Source organism: Paramormyrops kingsleyae, chromosome 1 (assembly GCF_048594095.1).
Source record: "Paramormyrops kingsleyae isolate MSU_618 chromosome 1, PKINGS_0.4, whole genome shotgun sequence".
Taxonomy (NCBI): domain Eukaryota; kingdom Metazoa; phylum Chordata; class Actinopteri; order Osteoglossiformes; family Mormyridae; genus Paramormyrops; species Paramormyrops kingsleyae.
In genome coordinates, this window is record NC_132797.1 from 71341087 (window position 1) to 71357984 (window position 16898).

Genomic DNA, 16898 nt, shown 5'->3' on the forward strand with positions numbered 1-16898 from the left:
CAGTTGTTCGTACCAATTTTACACTCTAATGGTCAAACGGCAAATAAACCAAAGATACAACAATAGATCTGAAATACACAAGTGTACCTTTAACAATCATGGGGGGGACAATATGATAAGTTCATTTAAAAAGTGATATACAGAAGATGGGAATTATCTAGAAGATCAGCAGTCCAGCATCCAGGGAGGTTTCCAACTATTGAAAAGATCAGGGGCCAAGTCAAGTAATGCAGTAACACTATATCCTTGTTAATGATATTCAAACAAGCTCCCGTCAGTGGGCTGAGTATATTTATGGCATAGGAAGATGCTGAATGATCTGTAAATAGTAGTCTCTACAAATTATGCTTTTAAATACTGTAACACTGAGGTTTCGTTAGTTTCCAGCTTCCTTTCAAATCCTTTGGGCATCGCGAGCATAAAAGCTGCAGGTGTTACGAAATGAATGCATATTCCCACATTGCCTTTATTAAAACAGCAACAGGAAGCAGATTGTTTCCTTAATATTACAATCCCAGCGATTACGCTTCCCATTTAAGCAGTATGTGATCGTAATTTTATAATGAGACGATTGAATGATCATGAATAGGCTGGTCTATACGGCTGTGCTGCCGTGCGAGTACCCGAAAGCAGCACGGCGTTTCGTTTTTAATGTACACGAAAAACATTTGCGGTGTATTACTGTTCTGCATTTCCTAATGATACCCCCCTTTCCACCCCCGCGATCTCCAGCACCGGCCAAAGAGCCCCTTCTGGACTATTGTTACTACCGTCTCCAACTCCGGACGCAGCCTTTACCCCGATAGTGCATCCGGCGAGGAGTGCAGCGTATTGTAATATGAACGGGGGCTTGACGGGGACGTCGAGGCAGGATCACAGGCGTGCCGGTCCTCCTGCTGGCCGATGAAGGTGTCCTGAGGAATAAACCCTTCACCTTATTTACTGCCCTCCTTCCTATGCTGCAGCTGATCGCGGCGTCGGGCTGTGGGAGTCCGATGGGATCGCGATGCGGTGAGTGAATACAGATTTTTCCTTGGACACTAAATGTAACAGACGAAACGAAAATATACCAACAAGCACAGTAGAGACGTTGCTCGATCGATCCATTTTGTGCCGCCGCACCTGTAGCCGGTCCAACTTGGGAAGTTACGTGACAGGGTGTATAGACTGGTTTCCCTGTGCATGACAATGTAGGGGGGAAACGGTATCCTGTATTTCTCGGCTGATTTATACATTAAGATCGGGATTAACCAAAGAAAAGTGATATCTGAACGCAGGTACGGCAGGAAAAGCCCCGCATCCGGCGCGCTGGCTTTGTTTTAGGGACGTCGCCCATACTGTACATGAGTATATGTATACGCCCAGGGACCGGGCTCCAGAGCTCGGTCGGCGCCCCTTTTCCCTGCCCGGATCCAGCAGCGGAGCGTGATCGTTCCGGGGAGGAGAGCGGGGGTACCGGACGGTCCGGTTCGACTGGTGCTATGGGTCCGGGATTGGCTGCCTGTCAGTTCCATGGTGTCTTATTTCTTAACGTCACACTGAGATGCAGAGGCAATCGCTCTGGAAAAAATATCGGGAACAAGACCAATGCAGTCTTAAATGTAGTAAACAACTTGTATTACTTCGTTTAATGAACTAAGAAATTATTTCTCTGCAATACCGGAAATGTAACACGTAAACGCCTATGCCATGTATCCTACTATAAAAACTGCAGGAATTATTAAATGATTTTTTTATAACTGTTCTCTCTCTGGAATCATATTTTCTCTTTACTTTTATTACGTTGAACACACTTAAAAGTCCAACGTTTGATTTTTCAGCTGAAAGACGTCTTTGCAAGCTCTTTGCAAAGGCAGATTTGGCACAGAATCCTGTCTAAGGCTAAGGGGCTTAGTGTGAAATGCTGAACTTTGACCTCATGGAACTCGGACTTTACGTTGCCCTCACGTTCCTTTCATTATCTCTCTCTCTGGCAGTTTTGTCTGCAGACCCGCTCTGCATGTCCTGACATGAACGGCAGCTGGGCACGCCACCAAGTAAAGCAGGGAAGGGCTTTCAGGGCAGCTGGCGGCAGGAGAGGGAGGAGCAGAGAGGGAGGAGAGTGGAAGAGGAGGATCTCAGGGCCACAGAGACGCAGGGCGTGTGAACGACGGGGCCGACAAACAGACCGAAAGCAAAAGACGAACAAGGAGTTCAGCCGGACGACGGAGACCGAGGGAGTGTGGAGGGAAAGGAACAGACGGATAAAGGGCAGGACTGTGGCTATGTGTCCGTCTCAGAAGTCCGACGCAGAGAGCGTGCATGTTGTTTTAATGGCCTGAGTTCCTCAGCTCTCAACTCACCTGAGAGAGAGCTGTGCCTGTTTCTTTCTGCGGCTCCACTCGGTGACTCATACACGCCCGGCGTGGTTTTCTGGAATACTCTGCCGCTCGCTGAGACCCACCAACCTGACATGGTGTGAAGGGGCCGGGCGCCGGGCAGCCGCGTGCCATGGGCGGCTGGGCCCAAGCACCAACCCCATGAGCGCGATCAGCCTTCTCCAGGGCCGCCGCTTCCTGTGCCGCGAGTGGGCCCTGGAAAAGCTGCGGAGGAGCCTGGAGACGCGGCCGGTGGGGGTGCTGGTAACCGGCAGCCCCGGAGCCGGGAAGACGGCATTATGCACAGAAGCGGTGTGGCCCACATCAGAAGCGGGGCTCCAGGCCGGTCTGGCCCCACGATGCCTTGCGGCACACTTCTGCCAGCGGGAGGATGAGAGGTCCCGAGCTGCTTGGAGCTTTGTGCTGGGCCTGGTGGAAGAGCTCCGGAACAGCCCTGCCTTGCCCGCGGCCTACAGGGCGGCGCTAGAGGACCCCACTGTGGCGGCCGCTCTGGAGCCTGATGCCTGTCAGCGTGACCCTGATGATGCCTTCAAAAGGTCTCCTCCAATTTTCCTCCAAAATGTGACAGTAACATAGATCATAAGTAGAACATTTACAGTTCTGTAGCCCGAGTACATACTCAGTACTGCATATATATTGGGCACAAATACTGACCGCCTGCATTTAATTAAGCCTAAAACCAGCTAGGATGTTTAAGTTTGCCATGTATGTGACTAGCAAGTGTCTTCATATGTTATTCTGTCCTTTTCCTTGTGTATCTCTTGAATTGAAAACCAAGCACTGATTGGCCAGTCATTAGCTTGGATTCTTGCTGGTGCAGTTCTTCACGTTGCCCTGTGTGTGTATTGGATGGTCACTTTGAACACAAACATTGACTGTTAATGGCCCCCCTAAAAAGCACAAATATCTAGCATGGCATAACATTTGCTTTGGGGGTCCAAACCCCCCCCCCAGAGCTTTTATCTCAGAATGGAGCTCATTTACTGTGCACAGTTCGTGTGTATGCCTCTGCTCTGTCCCAGCCCATAAATCCAAGATCCAGCAGGAATCTGCACCTTGGTTCTGTAGCACAGTCTGACCTGCCTCTCTGAGGAGGCCTTTCCATGGCAAAAATCAAGAGCGATCAGTTGGGGTCAGAGGCTTGTCTGAGGAAAGGTAAGAGGAGGTCAAAGACTGCGAGGTGCGGTAACAGGAGCTGCCAAAGGTCAAATGTCAAAAGGTCAGTCTGGGGGCAGATAAAAGGAAAATCAGCTCATCGCAGGTACTTGACCACAAACTTCTCCAACCAGGTAGCATCAGACAAATCTCCAACTTTACTGTTACTCAAGGTAAAAACTGAAATGAATAAAATAGCATTAGGATGTTTCACAGTTAGAATCCATCGACCTATGAGTAGGTTATGAGCAGGCTATGAGTAGAATAGCATCAGAGTTAGCAAAAGGTCCTGTATTTATTTTTCTGTTTGCTCTGACTATCTCCAGCTCAAACAGGAGCTGAAAACCCAAGCCATGCCATTGTGTGATCTCCCCATCTCCAGGACAGTCCTGCAGCCTCTGATGGGAATCCCAGCACCACCACAGAACCTCTTCCTGCTGGTCGATGCCCTGGACTCAGATGTAGCCGGAGGCAGTGACTCCATCGCGGAGCTCCTCTCCAAGCACCTGCAGCTGTTCCCCAGTTGGCTGCTCCTCGTCTGCTCTGCACGGCGCCAGGATAAGGCTGTTAGCAAGATGTTCCCAGGTATTTGAAGCTGTGCTGGAACTGTGTTACTCGTTCCCCTCCCCTGATGTGCTAAGAGGTGTGGGACCAGTGAAAACCTTTTTCAGGACAGGAGTATCCACAACAACGAAACTGTATTTGAGTTTAGTTGTTAAAAGGCACAAGTGCCATTTTTCAGTTTTGTGCCATATTACTGTTTGGGCTATTAAAAATATTTACTGTGTAAACAGAACACAGTATTATGAATAGATATTTACTAAACAGACTGTTAGGCAGCTATGAGTACATCATTAAACAAATATCCAGTCCCTAAATGCGATGTTACCTGTCAACACCGTGCAGCTGCGAATGTTGTTAATGCTTTCGGCCCACGTCCTGCGAAATGTGTCTGCTTGGTCAAAAACAAACATCCCACATGGTTATTAGCGCGAGCTGGGGGGCATCCAGGAGACCACGGAGCAGGGAATTCTGACGCACGACTCTTATTTATTTCTAACAGAACCGTTCTGTAATCAGGAGGAAAATCCTGTGTAGTTAAAGGGACAAACAGACAGCTAATGGAATTACTCAGGCTTTGTGTGATCAGCCGTTTTTATGTTCATGCTTTTTGTATAACATTTTCGGTGATACCTGCTTTCATGGTTTGGATTTATTCCCTGTCATTTCAGTCTATTTGCTGCTATAAAAATAGTTCCTTTACTTACATGAGTTCACTTCCTCTCTGTCCTCTGCCCCCCCACACACTTCCTGTCTCCTCTCTGATATCTACCCCCCCCCCCACACACACACTTCCTGTCTCCTCTCTGATATCTACCCCCCCCCCCCCCCACACACACTTCCTGTCTCCTCTGACATCTACCCCCCACACACACTTCCTGTCTCCTCTCTGTCCTCTGCCCCCCCCCACACACTTCCTGTCTCCTCTCTGCCCCCCCCCAACACACACTTCCTGTCTCCTCTCTGACATCTCCCCCCCCACACACTTCCTGTCTCCTCTCTGACATCTCCCCCCCCACACACTTCCTGTCTCCTCTCTGACATCTCCCCCCCCCACACACTTCCTGTCTCCTCTCTGAACTCCATGTGTCCTCTCCACTCCCCCCCCAGGGTTCCGTAAGCTCGTCCTGGACGACATGCGGAAGGCGTTACCTCTGCGTGACGTGCAGCAGTACATCCTCCGTCGTCTGGCCCAAGAGGGGGCGCTGCGGAAGCATCTGACGCCCGAGACGGCCGACATGCTGAACTTGTTGCACATCAAGAGTGGCGGCTGCTTCCTGTTCCTGGAGCGCGTGCTGGACGGCGTGAGCGAGGGGCTGCTGACCATACGGCAGATCCGCGACATCCCCGGCACGCTGAGCGGCCTCTACCTGTGGCTATGCCAGCGTCTCTTTCCCAAGAGGCTTTTCTCACGGGTGCAGCCCCTCCTCAGCGTCCTGCTGGCCACCCCGCGACCCCTCACCTCGGATCAGTTGTATATGGCAGTTTGGACCCGGGACACCACCTTGAGCCATGCGCACTTCCAGAACCAGATGGAGGCACTGTCTGTGCTTTTGGCTGATGGGCCGGGACAGACCAAGGTCCTGTTCCATAGCAGCTTTGCGGAGTGGCTGACCGACGTGAAGTACTGCACCCAGAAATTCCTGTGTAGCGTGGCTGATGGACACACCATGTTGAGCATGGCTCTCACACTACGCAGGGCCCAGCTGACCCCAGAGGAAACCTGCCTCCTGGCTCTCCACTTGGTCCACTCCGGCTTGCACTCGGACCAGCCGGCCCTGCTGGCGCTGTGGATGCTATGGACCGGCGCCGTCGGCCCTGACCCTGGGTCTCCGTGTTCACCCCGGCCTCCTGTCCTGCTTCAGCCAGAGGTTCTGCGGTTGCTGGTGATGGCTGGTGTCTTCCCTCGCTCCTGCCTGCCGGATGGGCACCTTTCCGGAACCGGGACCCTGCGGCGGGCCCTGGAGTCGGAGAAATCAACACGTGCACTTCTGGATGGCGGAACGAGCGCGAACCAGACGGACTCAGATGGGCGCCCCCTGCTGATGGACGCGGCATGCGCGGGATCAGCTGGAGTGGTGGAGCTGCTGCTGGCACACGGGGCAGCCCCGGAGGTGCAGGACGCCCAGGGCCAGACTGCGCTCATAGCGGCAGCCCGGCACAGCCACGTGGGGGCCCTGCGGGTTCTGCTAGGTTGGGCCGGCCGACACGGGGAGACGGGGCTCCGGTTGATAAACCACGCAGACGCCGAGGGCTGGACGGCTCTGCGCGCAGTGGCCTGGGCAGGGCATGTGGAGGCGGTGCGCCTCCTGCTGGAGGCCGGGGCGGCGGTGGATGGGTGCGACTCTGAGGGCCGGACCGCCCTACGGGCCGCGGCGTGGGGGGGCCACGATGAGGTCCTCCTCACTCTGCTGGACAAAGGCGCGCGGGTCGACCAGCCTGACAGGGAGGGGCGCACTGCTGTCATGGCCGCCGCGTACATGGGCCACCGGGAGGCTCTAGAGATCCTGCTGAATGCCGGAGCAGAGGTGGACCGGGAAGACGGAGATGGGCGTACGGCGCTGTCGCTAGCTGCCATGTGCCTGGGGGGCAACTCCAGCGAGGTGATGAGTCTGCTGTTAGAACGGGGGGCGGACCCGGGGCACAGAGACGGGGACGGAATGACGCCACTGCTACTCGCTGCCTACGAGGGCCACGGCGAGGCCGTAGAGCTGCTGCTGGAGGCCGGCGCCGACATAGACGACGCTTCGGGCTCAGTGACGCCCCTGCTGGCTGCCGCCTACATGGGCCACATGGCCGTAGTGAACACTGTGCTGTTCTGGGGCGCACCCGTGGACGCCATCGACGGGGAGGGCCGCACAGCACTCTGCTTGGCCGCCACCCACGGCAGCACCGATGTGGTGCGGGCCCTGCTGGACCGCGGCCTGGATGAGAACCACAAGGATGACCTAGGCTGGACTCCGCTGCACGCCGCTGCATGTAGCGGCCACAAGGGGGCTTGTGCTGTCCTCACCGACTACGGGAGCATGGCACGGGTCGGTGAGCTGGACAACGAGGGCCGCACGCCACTGATCTTGGCTGCTCAGGAGGGCCACTGCAGCACGGTCCGGCTCCTGTTAGACCGCCGCTCGCCCATCGACCATCGCGGCTACGACGGCCACTCGGCGCTCAGTGCCGCCGCCCTGGAGGGTCACGCCGACGTGGTGGAGCTGCTCATGAGGCGCGGCACGGACACAGACGTGCGAGACGCGGAGGGGAAGCCCCTGCTCTATCTTTTGATGCTGGAGGGACGTCTCGACATCGCCACCCTGCTGGTGGAGAAGGGGGGCGCGCCACTGGAGTCACGTGACGCTGAGGGCCGCACCGCGCTGCATGTGGCCAGCTGGCGCGGCGACCTGGAGGGCATGAACCTGCTCCTGCAGCACGGCGCAGACCCCAACGCACCTGACGGGGAGGGTCGCACGCCATTGCACTCCGTGGCCTGGAGGGGGTACTGTGCAGCAGCTCGTTTGCTATTGGAATCCAAGGGCGCCCTTGTCGACTTAGCGTGCCGCCAGCAGGGGGCGACAGCTCTGTGCATCGCGGCGCAGGAGGGGCATGCCTCGGTGGTGTCAGTACTGCTGGAGAAAGGGGCGAACCCAGAGCACGTGGATCTCTACGGCCGCAGCCCCGTGAAGGTGGCTGGGAAGAGGGGCCACTTGAGTATCGTCAAGAGCCTGGAGAGAGCTGGCGCCAAGCCTTATCTAGGTGCTTTGCCATCGTTACCCAACTCCCACAGCTCAGTAGCCAGCAGCCCCCCCTGCACTGGCTTTGCTGGGGCAGTCGAGGGCAGCTGCAGGCCCCCTCTAGCATCTGCCCCCTCCCCATCGTCAAGCTCGCTCTCCCCCAGCTCCACCTCGGAGAGGTTCCACTCCATGCAAAGCTCCCAGGCTTCGTGGTCCACCTGCCACTCCCTGGCCACGGTGCAGACGGCACCGGCCGACAACCTCAGCTTCACACAGCAGATCCAGCAGCACTCTCTGCCGCGTAGCCGGGCTCGCATATCCGTCCAGCCCCTGCCCCACGTCGCCCCCCAGCCCACCGACCACAGCTGGCTGGCCGAACCCAGCAGGCCAGCAAAGAGCTCCGCGGGAGTCTGGGACCAATACTCCAAACCCGGCCAAGAGGTCGAGAAGAACAAGAGTGCCAGTGTGTTTAAAGGAGGGAGGTGGAGCTCTCTCATGGCCTCCCTGGGCGTGATGCCCGGACAGGACTGCCCCACCCGGCCTCCCAAAACAACGGATAGCCCACCGAACGGGTACCCCATCCAGCTGGAGAATCACAGCCAGCGGGAGATGGAGTGGCGACCGGGGAAGACCTCTCTGTCGCCGGTCTTCAACTTCCCGGTGACCTCTTGCTCCAGTGCCTTAGCCCCCGAGTCCCTGCCCAGCTTCACGAGCACGGACCCCCAGCTCAACCTCAAGCAGGCCATCAAGCTGCAGTTCGAAGGGCCCACCAGCGCCCTGCTCTACAAACGAGAGACGTCCCTGTGAGGTAAGAGCTCATTACTGATGACACCATGCCGAGCCTTCTGACCATCGATCGTTAGCAGAGACCCCCTACTTTCTTATATGATGGTAGTTATAATTGTGGGGGGGCAATGGAGGGCAAAAAAAGTGCACTGGGAGAGAAGTGTAGTGGGTCAAAAATGTTATTAGACAAGTCAGTTGAAGCTCCTTATTAGCAAATGCCCCTGGACTTCAGCCCAGGTAAACCTGCACATTGTTACCAACAGCCTTCTTTCTGTTGCAGGTGGGACGTTCTCAGTCACGGCACAAAAGGCGTAAAGGACATTTTTTTTTTGTCTACATTTTTCCTGGTTCCATCGTTGAACCCAAAAAGGACTGATGCCACATCTGTACTTTCCCGTTTACATTCTCATAAGGGAGGGACCCAGCGACAGGTCCCACTCTGATGGATTTTGCGACAGAGCGAGCGTGAGAGTCTGCACTTTTCAGACAACAACCACCATCACCGTATTCTCTTGTCCTGGCCTGGTCCAAAAACAGCGATCTTCAAGACGAGGCTGGTCTTGCTCTGGCCAAGTGTGCACACGAAGACAGCCTGCTTCAGGCCTTGTTTTGATTACTCATTTGCTATCATCAGTCAAAGCAGAAATGTACTTCCCACAAGTTTTAAGCCATTTGTATAGAATTGATCTCTGCAGGAAACTGTTGATTTTACTTTATGACCAAAAACTTTAAGGTCACCGTCTGTTGACATTTTCTGAACCACAGTCAGTGCAGAATCTGCAGACAGCAAACCTGAAAATAAGTCTCACTAATTCTCTTCCTGAATTGTGAGTCTGTGCCCTTAAAAAAATATCCAGAACGCTGGGATGCTGACCATAGAGCATCTGGAGCGATTATGACTGTTGTTCTTACTTAACTAATCGGAAACATCTGATGCAGTAACTAAAGGGCATAATATATCCGCGAATGTCTGAAGATGCGCCCAGCAGGTTGTACCTGTGGAGGCGACATGGAGCCGCCTACATGCCTGCAGACTTGGGAACGGGGGGGGGGGGGGGGGCGTCTTAAACACTGAGACACACAGGCCTGGTTAGCAGAAGCTCTGAGCGACACCCTGCAGAGCCAAGGCACAGAGACTCAGTTACACTGCAGACGCAGACACTCATGAGCCCAAAGATCTGTGTACATGCTGTGACTTGGATCACAGACGGTCCTGGGCTCCTGGCTGCTACCCAAAGCTGTCGGGGAGGCTAACTTCTAGCAAAGTGAGAAGATCTCAACCAGACTGACAGCGCACGAGTCGCCAGAAACCGCTTAATCCCTAATCAGACCAGGGGCTGATGAGTTTTGCAGCCCGATAAGTAACGACGGTATTTCTCGATTGCCCTGCTATCAGACACCAGTAACAAATGTGAGCCTTTTTTCTTCTGTGGGATGAGCTGGGAAGGGAGACAGACATCGCACACAAACAGGAGGCAGTACACAACACACAAGGCTTCCGTGACAGAAACAGCCCAACAGTGCTGTATGGCTGAAGAAGCGGGTTCCTCTGAAATGAAGTCTACCCTGTTAGACCGACCTGCAGGAGGTGGATCTGGAGACCAGTGGAACCAGTTTCTACAAACCGACAAGAGGTTGTCAATTTACACACCCCCACCCAAACTCCTTTAAGACATGTTTTGACTGTCAAAAACAGATCACTGCCAATCTGCCACAGGTAGGGGGAGGTGCTGTAACCGGTGCAGCAGTCAAAGCAGTATTGCACAGTGATACTGACAAAATGGCTCGGATTCTGCATGTACACACTGTTTTCCTCATGATCTTTATTCTCAACGATTGTTAGCTAATGTCAGGCCGGGCCCTGAACTCAGACATCACAAAGTCCTGCCAGATGCCCTTTAACAGGAGGAACGTGTCCAGGCCGGCAAAGACGTGCAGAACATGTAATTAAATTTTGTTAACAATACTGAGGTTTGTAATAAAAAACATGGTGATTTTTTTATTCTTGAAATAAATGACTGGAAACTGTCAAAACTCGAAAAATTGCTTTCTGCGTGTGTGTGCTGATGACGGTGGGCTTTCTTCAGTATATAGGATACATTTGGGAATTGTAATGAAGCTCCCCAATGAGAAAAGATATTTTCTTTGGTCCCAGGAAAGTGAAACGATTTGTTCTCTACTAGGACATCTAGTGGCCATGTTGTGTATTAGCCTTGTTTCAATGTTAGTTATCTTTTCAGTTATATTTGCTACCACACTTTCTGCACTTTTTTTCATTGGCTGATTTACAGGCAAAGACAGCACCGTCTACACGACACACAGCACCAGTGAATAACTGAGGAAAACCACCCATCTATCTTACATTAATATAGAGCACACTAGAGATGTTGCACACATTAGTGGTCTTAATCCACACATTAACTAAATAAAACGCCCAAATAAAATGAAAGTATATGAAGTTTTTAAAGATAAACACCACATTTTCACAGCAATCACTGTCTTGTCAGTTTCACCGCACACAGCACGGCAGAAAATCTTTGTGGGAAAATCCCTGGAATTGGAGCGATGAAGAGCAGCGTGATCCATGTCAGATCTGCTCATCCCAGCTGCCATTTCCAGCATGGCTCTGTCTCCAAACATCACCATCCTCATTTGTACTGGAACACCTTGATGCAGTGATGCATGCTATCTGACACCACTAGGTGGCGCTCTGGCAGCAAGGCCAAGCCCCATGGACTCTTCAGGCCCTGACTCACCAGGACCTGGCTCACACCCTGGGCAGAGTACATCACCACCCGGTGCTGCTTGCCCCAGTCTGCCACCAGCACATTTCCGTCGTCGTCGATGCAGACTCCCCAGGGGTAAGAGAGGACGGCTCCCATGTAGCTGCACACCCCTACTGTCCGGATGACAACCCAGCCGGGCCCCAACACCTTGACGCATGGCCCCGGGCTCTCCCGACACCCCCTCTCTGAGACGGCCACCAACCCAGTGGTCAGGTTAGCAGACACCATGCAGGGCCGGTGGAAACCCCGGATCTCTGTGCTCTCCAGGACCGTGCCCGTCGTGTGCTTGAGCGTCAGGATGATCAGTGAGCCGCGCCGGATGTCAGCCACGAGGAACTGGTCTAGGCGAGACACCGTCACTCCCCTAGGGGCCTCCAGCTCACCTTTAACCCCCAAACCGGTTCCTCCAAAGGTCTGGAGGTGGCGTCCATGTCGACTGAATATCAGCAGGGTCCTCGGGGTGGCGCAGCTCAACGCGATCAGCCCCTTGGCGCTCACAGCCACGTCAACATAGTTACGACGACGGCCGGACGAGCCCTCGGTCTGCGAGAGAAACACCTGCTGAAGGACGAGGCCATGGGAATCCATGAGCTGCACACGGGCGTTGCCGCAGTCCACTGCAAACAGCTTCCCCTGGGCCGTGGCGTGGACTCCAGTGGGCAGACTGAAGTCAGACCGGCCAGAACCCTGTTTCCCAATCTTCCTGAGCAGATGTCCAGCCTCTGGGGTACGGCTGTGTCCACTGTCGTCCATCTGAGCTGGCTCTGCTGGCCCACCACGCCCTATGGCAGACACCGAGAGAGGCCGGTACGCCTTTTTAACTCCATGAGGTCCTCTGAGCAAGTCAGTACCGCCCATCTGGATCCTGTGTGTCCGCTCCAGAGCTGGGGAAGCCAGAGAGTACTGGTGACGACAAACACTGCACAGCCTGTGTCTGTCTTCTGTAGACGAGGATGGGCTCCTTGGGGACAAATCCACCATGGACCTGGAAAGGTGAGGTCTCTGGTTCAGGGAGCATTCGAAATCCCTGGGTGAGTTTGATGAAGATCTGCCAGCCTGGGAAGGTGTCTTCTCCATGCTCTTGGACTTCTTAAATGTGTGGTTATTCAGGCAGGGAGAAAGGAGCCCTCGGGGGTTCAGGTCCACACAACTTTGGGTTCCCAGGGAGTGTCGATGGGGGATCCTGGGGAAGGAAGGTGTCACATGACTGTATTTAGAAGAACCTGTAGCGCAGTAGCATCTCCCTTTAGGACCGCTGGATGAGTGGTGGCTTGTAAACATGACTTGGATTCCTTTATTTCTCAAGCTCTCCCTGGCACGTTGGGTCTTGTTTCCATTCCTGTCCACACCTCCTGAGTCCCCACCGCCAAGAAGAGAGTGGACTGCCTGGAACTTGCGCTTCCCCTGGGTATGTGACCGCAGGGGTAAAGGTTCCTCCTGGGATAAAGTCCCATCGGTAGTGTCCTGGAGCAGTGGCCGGGACCATAATCTTGGGAAGTGAAGCTCCTCTCCTCTCCTGGAGGATAGAAATGTCTTCTGCTCACCTTGTGGACTTGCTCTGACAGGTACTGGAGCTTCACCCTTACAATTTCTCTCAGCGTTGGGTGTTACCTGCTGTCCCTGCATCTCGCAGGTCTCCACTGCAAAGCTAATGCTCAGATCTCGAACCTGGACCTCTCCAAAGGTGACATGCCCAGGCTGAGACCCGGGCCAGAGACTAACACTCTTCAGGGAGAGGCTGGTCTCCCAGGGCTGCAGAAGCTGCAGTGCTCTCTGTAACAACTGGTCTTGCTTGGGGTTCCTCTGTATCTGCTGGCGTAGCAGGACGAGCTGCTGGAGCTTCCGGTCGATCAGCATCTGGGCCTTATGGACCATCGTGGAATTCTCTCTTTGCAGGTACTCCAGGCGGCACCAGATGTCCCGGCCGTCCTGCTCCACTCGCTCCACCAGGCGCTGCTCCTCCCTACGTGCCCCCAGGACGGCCCTCTCTAGACTCTGGGCCAGAATCTTCACTTGGCTGACCTGGTGCTCACGCAGATGCCTGAGTTCCCACTCGGCTCTCTCCAGGGCGGCCCAGCCGGGCAGGGGAGAGAGGGGGTCACCATGGGGGTGTCCCGGTGCAGACTGTCCAGGGTGTGTCTTCATCCTTCCCTATGAACAGCCACGGAGGACAAAGTGAGCTTCCTATTTAAAATTCAGGAGGACAAAACTCCCAATCATGGGCGTCATTAGGTCCGATAACTTGGGGCTATAGCCCTGAGTGTTTTAGCCCCAATGCCAGTCTTCCTTTAAAAAAAAAAGATAATAAATGCCCAGGTAAATCTGACTTAGCCCCCGATCTTTTCAATAGCTAGAAACTCCCCTGCTCCAAATGAAGATGCATTAGTGAGTATAATCTGATATCCTGTTAGCCAGTTTGAGACAGACTTCGAATCCGTTTCATTGCAGCTGATGCCTTCTTGATCTTCTGTCTAAAGTACTAAAACCTTCTCTCTGGGAACTTATTTATCGACTGCAGGAAGTGTGAACCTATGAGTTTGGGAAAGAGACAGACGGTGCTGGTGCCAGAAATGCTGAACCGAAGCCTCAACTCAGCACCTGAACTCCCTGCTTGGCTCACAAGAGGCCCCTAGTCATAAAACAAATTCTTCGGTTTAGTGGACCAGACTGAAGCTCGAGCAGACGAGCCTCGGGTTACGGCTCGTCTGCTCTGGGATGTCAGGCACGAGCAGCTGATAAGGCAGCTCAGTAGCTAGTTGGGGACACAATAATCATTTGGACCCACCAATTAAATAAACATAAACCAACTGAGCCAAGCACTCAACAGTTTAAAAAGTGGCATGCCCATCCAGATCACGTAACACATCCACACTCTCATATTACGTATTGCATTTTGCATGAGGGGGCTTGTTTATAATGCATTGTGAGGTCTCGTGTGACTGCAGGCAGCAGTCAGGGAATTTGGCTCGACCGATTTCTGCTGAATATATCTTCAGATTCTTAGAACGAGATCTAGTTTACGCAGCTGGCCAGCATAAAGTCTGACATAAAATTTATCATAGATTTCTACCAAATCCAGCTGGTCCGTCTTTTTCCCAGGAAACCTATGGTTAAATTCATATTCCCTGCAATCTATCCATATGGACATTGAGTCACAGTCTACAGGTATCTAAAGGTATGTGCAGGTACAGTGATCACAGAGTCTTGCTTAATTCTGTAATGATGTTGCAAATGTACTGGTTTCATAACAAAAAGTCCAATGACATGCAATGTTTAATGTATTAGCACATATCTTTCATAAGACATTTTCATAAGCGTCAACTTTGTTGAATGATTCATTCAGTTCTGTTCTTGCATTTTGCTATTAGATCCTGCAGTCATGGGCTCCCAAATGGATAGTAAACACAAATATTTGCTGTTATTGCAGAAGTGTTACTAATTTAAAAGCACCCAATGATGCTTGTGAAGGAACTTTGCAACTCAAACAGCTCTTATAGAACTATAATTTGGGTTTCAATTACTACTTGAAATGATTGTTCTAGTCTGAAACCTCCAGTTGTTTCTAATGTGATATATATTTTTGTAAACAACTGAAGTAATGATTTTTCTTATGAAACCAATAGATCTGCAATAAATCTACTGAATTTAGCGAGATTCCTAAGACTTCCTGTGAGCGCTGTATGTACAGGTATCTACAGGTACGTGCCTCATAAGAGAATGCTCTTACCTGTGCTCAGACAGCTGTACCGTGTTCCAGGCTATTCCCCTTCTGTCACCCTTCCCGCCCCCCCATGTCTAGTTAACATTGCTGCGGTTGCTATGACGCCAGCAAGCCAACTCATTCACAAGTTAGAGGGTGGCGCGTAGACGCCCAACATCAGTGTTGGCAGGCGAGAGACAGGCGTGTTGTACGAATATTGGATTTTACAGACAGATCAGGCACTGTATTCACTAAACAAATGAGTGCAGGAGATCAATTATTGTGAGTATGACTGTTGCACAGAGGTATTGGGCAATTTGCCGCGTTGCTGCTTACTCCACAGCATGCCAGCCAGGGATAATGAAGAGGGAGCTCTAGGAAGACGGAGCAAAGAATCAGCTTAAACTATTTCACACAATGCATATTAATTTCCACTGTCTGTATATACTGTCTGTACATTCCTCTATGCTAGTTTTTCTCAGCCCAGTCCTCAAGGACCCTCAGACAGTCCATGTTTTTGTTCCCTCCCAGTTCCCAACACACCTGTATCAGGTATTTGGGGATTTTGATTGTTTGTTTCAGGCGTGCTGGAGGCTGGGAGGAAACAAGAATGCAGACTGCCCTGCAGACTGCCCGGCAGTCCCTGAGGACCAGTTTGGGAAATACTGCTCTGTGCAGAAATCACACAATGTAGACAGAGAGCTGGCTGCAGCCTTAGTCTGGGCGCTGCATCCCACCAGTTATGGAGAGAGCGGATGGTAAGATCGTCTAGGGACATGCTTCCAGGAAGACGGAAGTCACAGAATGTCATTCATCATTCTGCTCTCCACACTCCATCATGTCCTTCCTGTACATGACATCATCACCTATATCTGGTACAGGACCTGTTGTGTTAGATGGGCATTGTGGCACTTCTGGATCCCTCACCAGCACTCTGCAGGGTGGGATTCTGGAAACCATGGCCCTTGTGAGCATTTATACATACCACACCGTGAGAAGCAGACAAGGGGGACACGGGAGCAGGTGACACCAACTTACACCCCGGAGCTGCAAGCCCAGCTCCGCCCACCACCGTGACTAATAGGGAGCTTCTTCTGCGTTAAGCTCCTCCCACTTCAGCTCCTAAGTGCGACTCATACCTTAATGTGAGAGACTGAACACGCAGGAGCACTTTGTCGCTCTTGTCCTGGCTGCACCCTCACTACCATTAAAAAGAATCTGAATGAATGACAGGCTCACTTATTTATCGACGGCTGTCAGCTTGAAACTGCATTTCCATGCAGTTTGTCTTAAATAACTTGAACGTGCGAACTGGAGGAGAACGGCGTGTCTTTCACTTGGACACGACCAGGTTGTCATGGTGACTGAATCCCAGTTTTTTTTTACCACCCACAGCTTTAAACAGAACCTCTGGGCTCACGGAGAACATCTTCCTCCCACTCACACACGTGAAAACAGGTCACTCTCACAGGTATAGGGACAGCTACTCCGAGTTGAACCTCAGTTCTCGCCTCTTCCCTCACAAGTTCCCAGAATCCTTGGCACCTTCGATGAACCAGTTTCATACACAGATTCCCGAATACACATCCTTTGAACTCATTTCGTCGTACGTGGGCTTGTCAAGCAAAGCATGACAGAAACACCCCCTACTGAATGACTTCTGGTATTACAGGAGGCCTCAAGAAAAAAATGGCCCCACCCATTTGCATGCCTATACACAGCCCATTTCAAACCACCAATGGGAAATAACAAGGCAGAAATCTTAAGCTTATCATAGCTGCAAGGAAAGAGAGAGAGAGAGAGAGAG

At 52.6% G+C, this 16898-nt stretch overlaps 2 protein-coding genes across 3 annotated transcripts; one reads left to right on the forward strand and one right to left on the reverse strand.

Moving 5' to 3' along the window:
- Positions 1-763: 763 nt before the first annotated feature.
- On the forward strand, positions 764-10648 carry ankrd50l (ankyrin repeat domain 50-like). Of its 2 annotated transcripts, none has more exons than XM_023816709.2 (5): positions 764-1011; positions 1977-2914; positions 3916-4118; positions 5205-8627; positions 8886-10648. In XM_023816709.2, exons 2-4 carry the CDS (start codon positions 2520-2522, stop codon positions 8624-8626), a joined length of 4020 nt encoding a protein of 1339 aa, XP_023672477.2. In that variant the 5' UTR covers positions 764-1011; positions 1977-2519; the 3' UTR covers position 8627; positions 8886-10648. The 2 variants fall into 2 exon arrangements, with proteins under 2 accessions (XP_023672477.2, XP_023672572.2); XM_023816804.2 differs by lacking the exon at positions 764-1011 and adding an exon at positions 1453-1601.
- LOC111846785 (uncharacterized) lies at positions 9684-16868 on the reverse strand. Its single transcript, XM_023817400.2, has 2 exons — positions 15119-16868; positions 9684-13542 (listed from the first exon to the last, which is right to left on the reverse strand). Exon 2 carries the CDS (start codon positions 13534-13536, stop codon positions 11254-11256), a length of 2283 nt encoding a protein of 760 aa, XP_023673168.2. The 5' UTR covers positions 13537-13542; positions 15119-16868; the 3' UTR covers positions 9684-11253.
- Positions 16869-16898: the final 30 nt, after the last annotated feature.

Coding starts and splice junctions, on each gene's coding strand:
- LOC111846785 (XM_023817400.2), bottom strand. CDS start 13,536: ATGAAGACACACCCTGGACAGTCTGCACCGGGACACCCCCATGGTGAC.
- ankrd50l (XM_023816709.2), top strand. CDS start 2,520: ATGAGCGCGATCAGCCTTCTCCAGGGCCGCCGCTTCCTGTGCCGCGAG. Junction 2,915..3,915: donor CCTGATGATGCCTTCAAAAG/GTCTCCTCCAAT, acceptor CCCCATCTCCAG/GACAGTCCTGCAGCCTCTGA. Junction 4,119..5,204: donor TGTTAGCAAGATGTTCCCAG/GTATTTGAAGCT, acceptor CTCCCCCCCCAG/GGTTCCGTAAGCTCGTCCTG.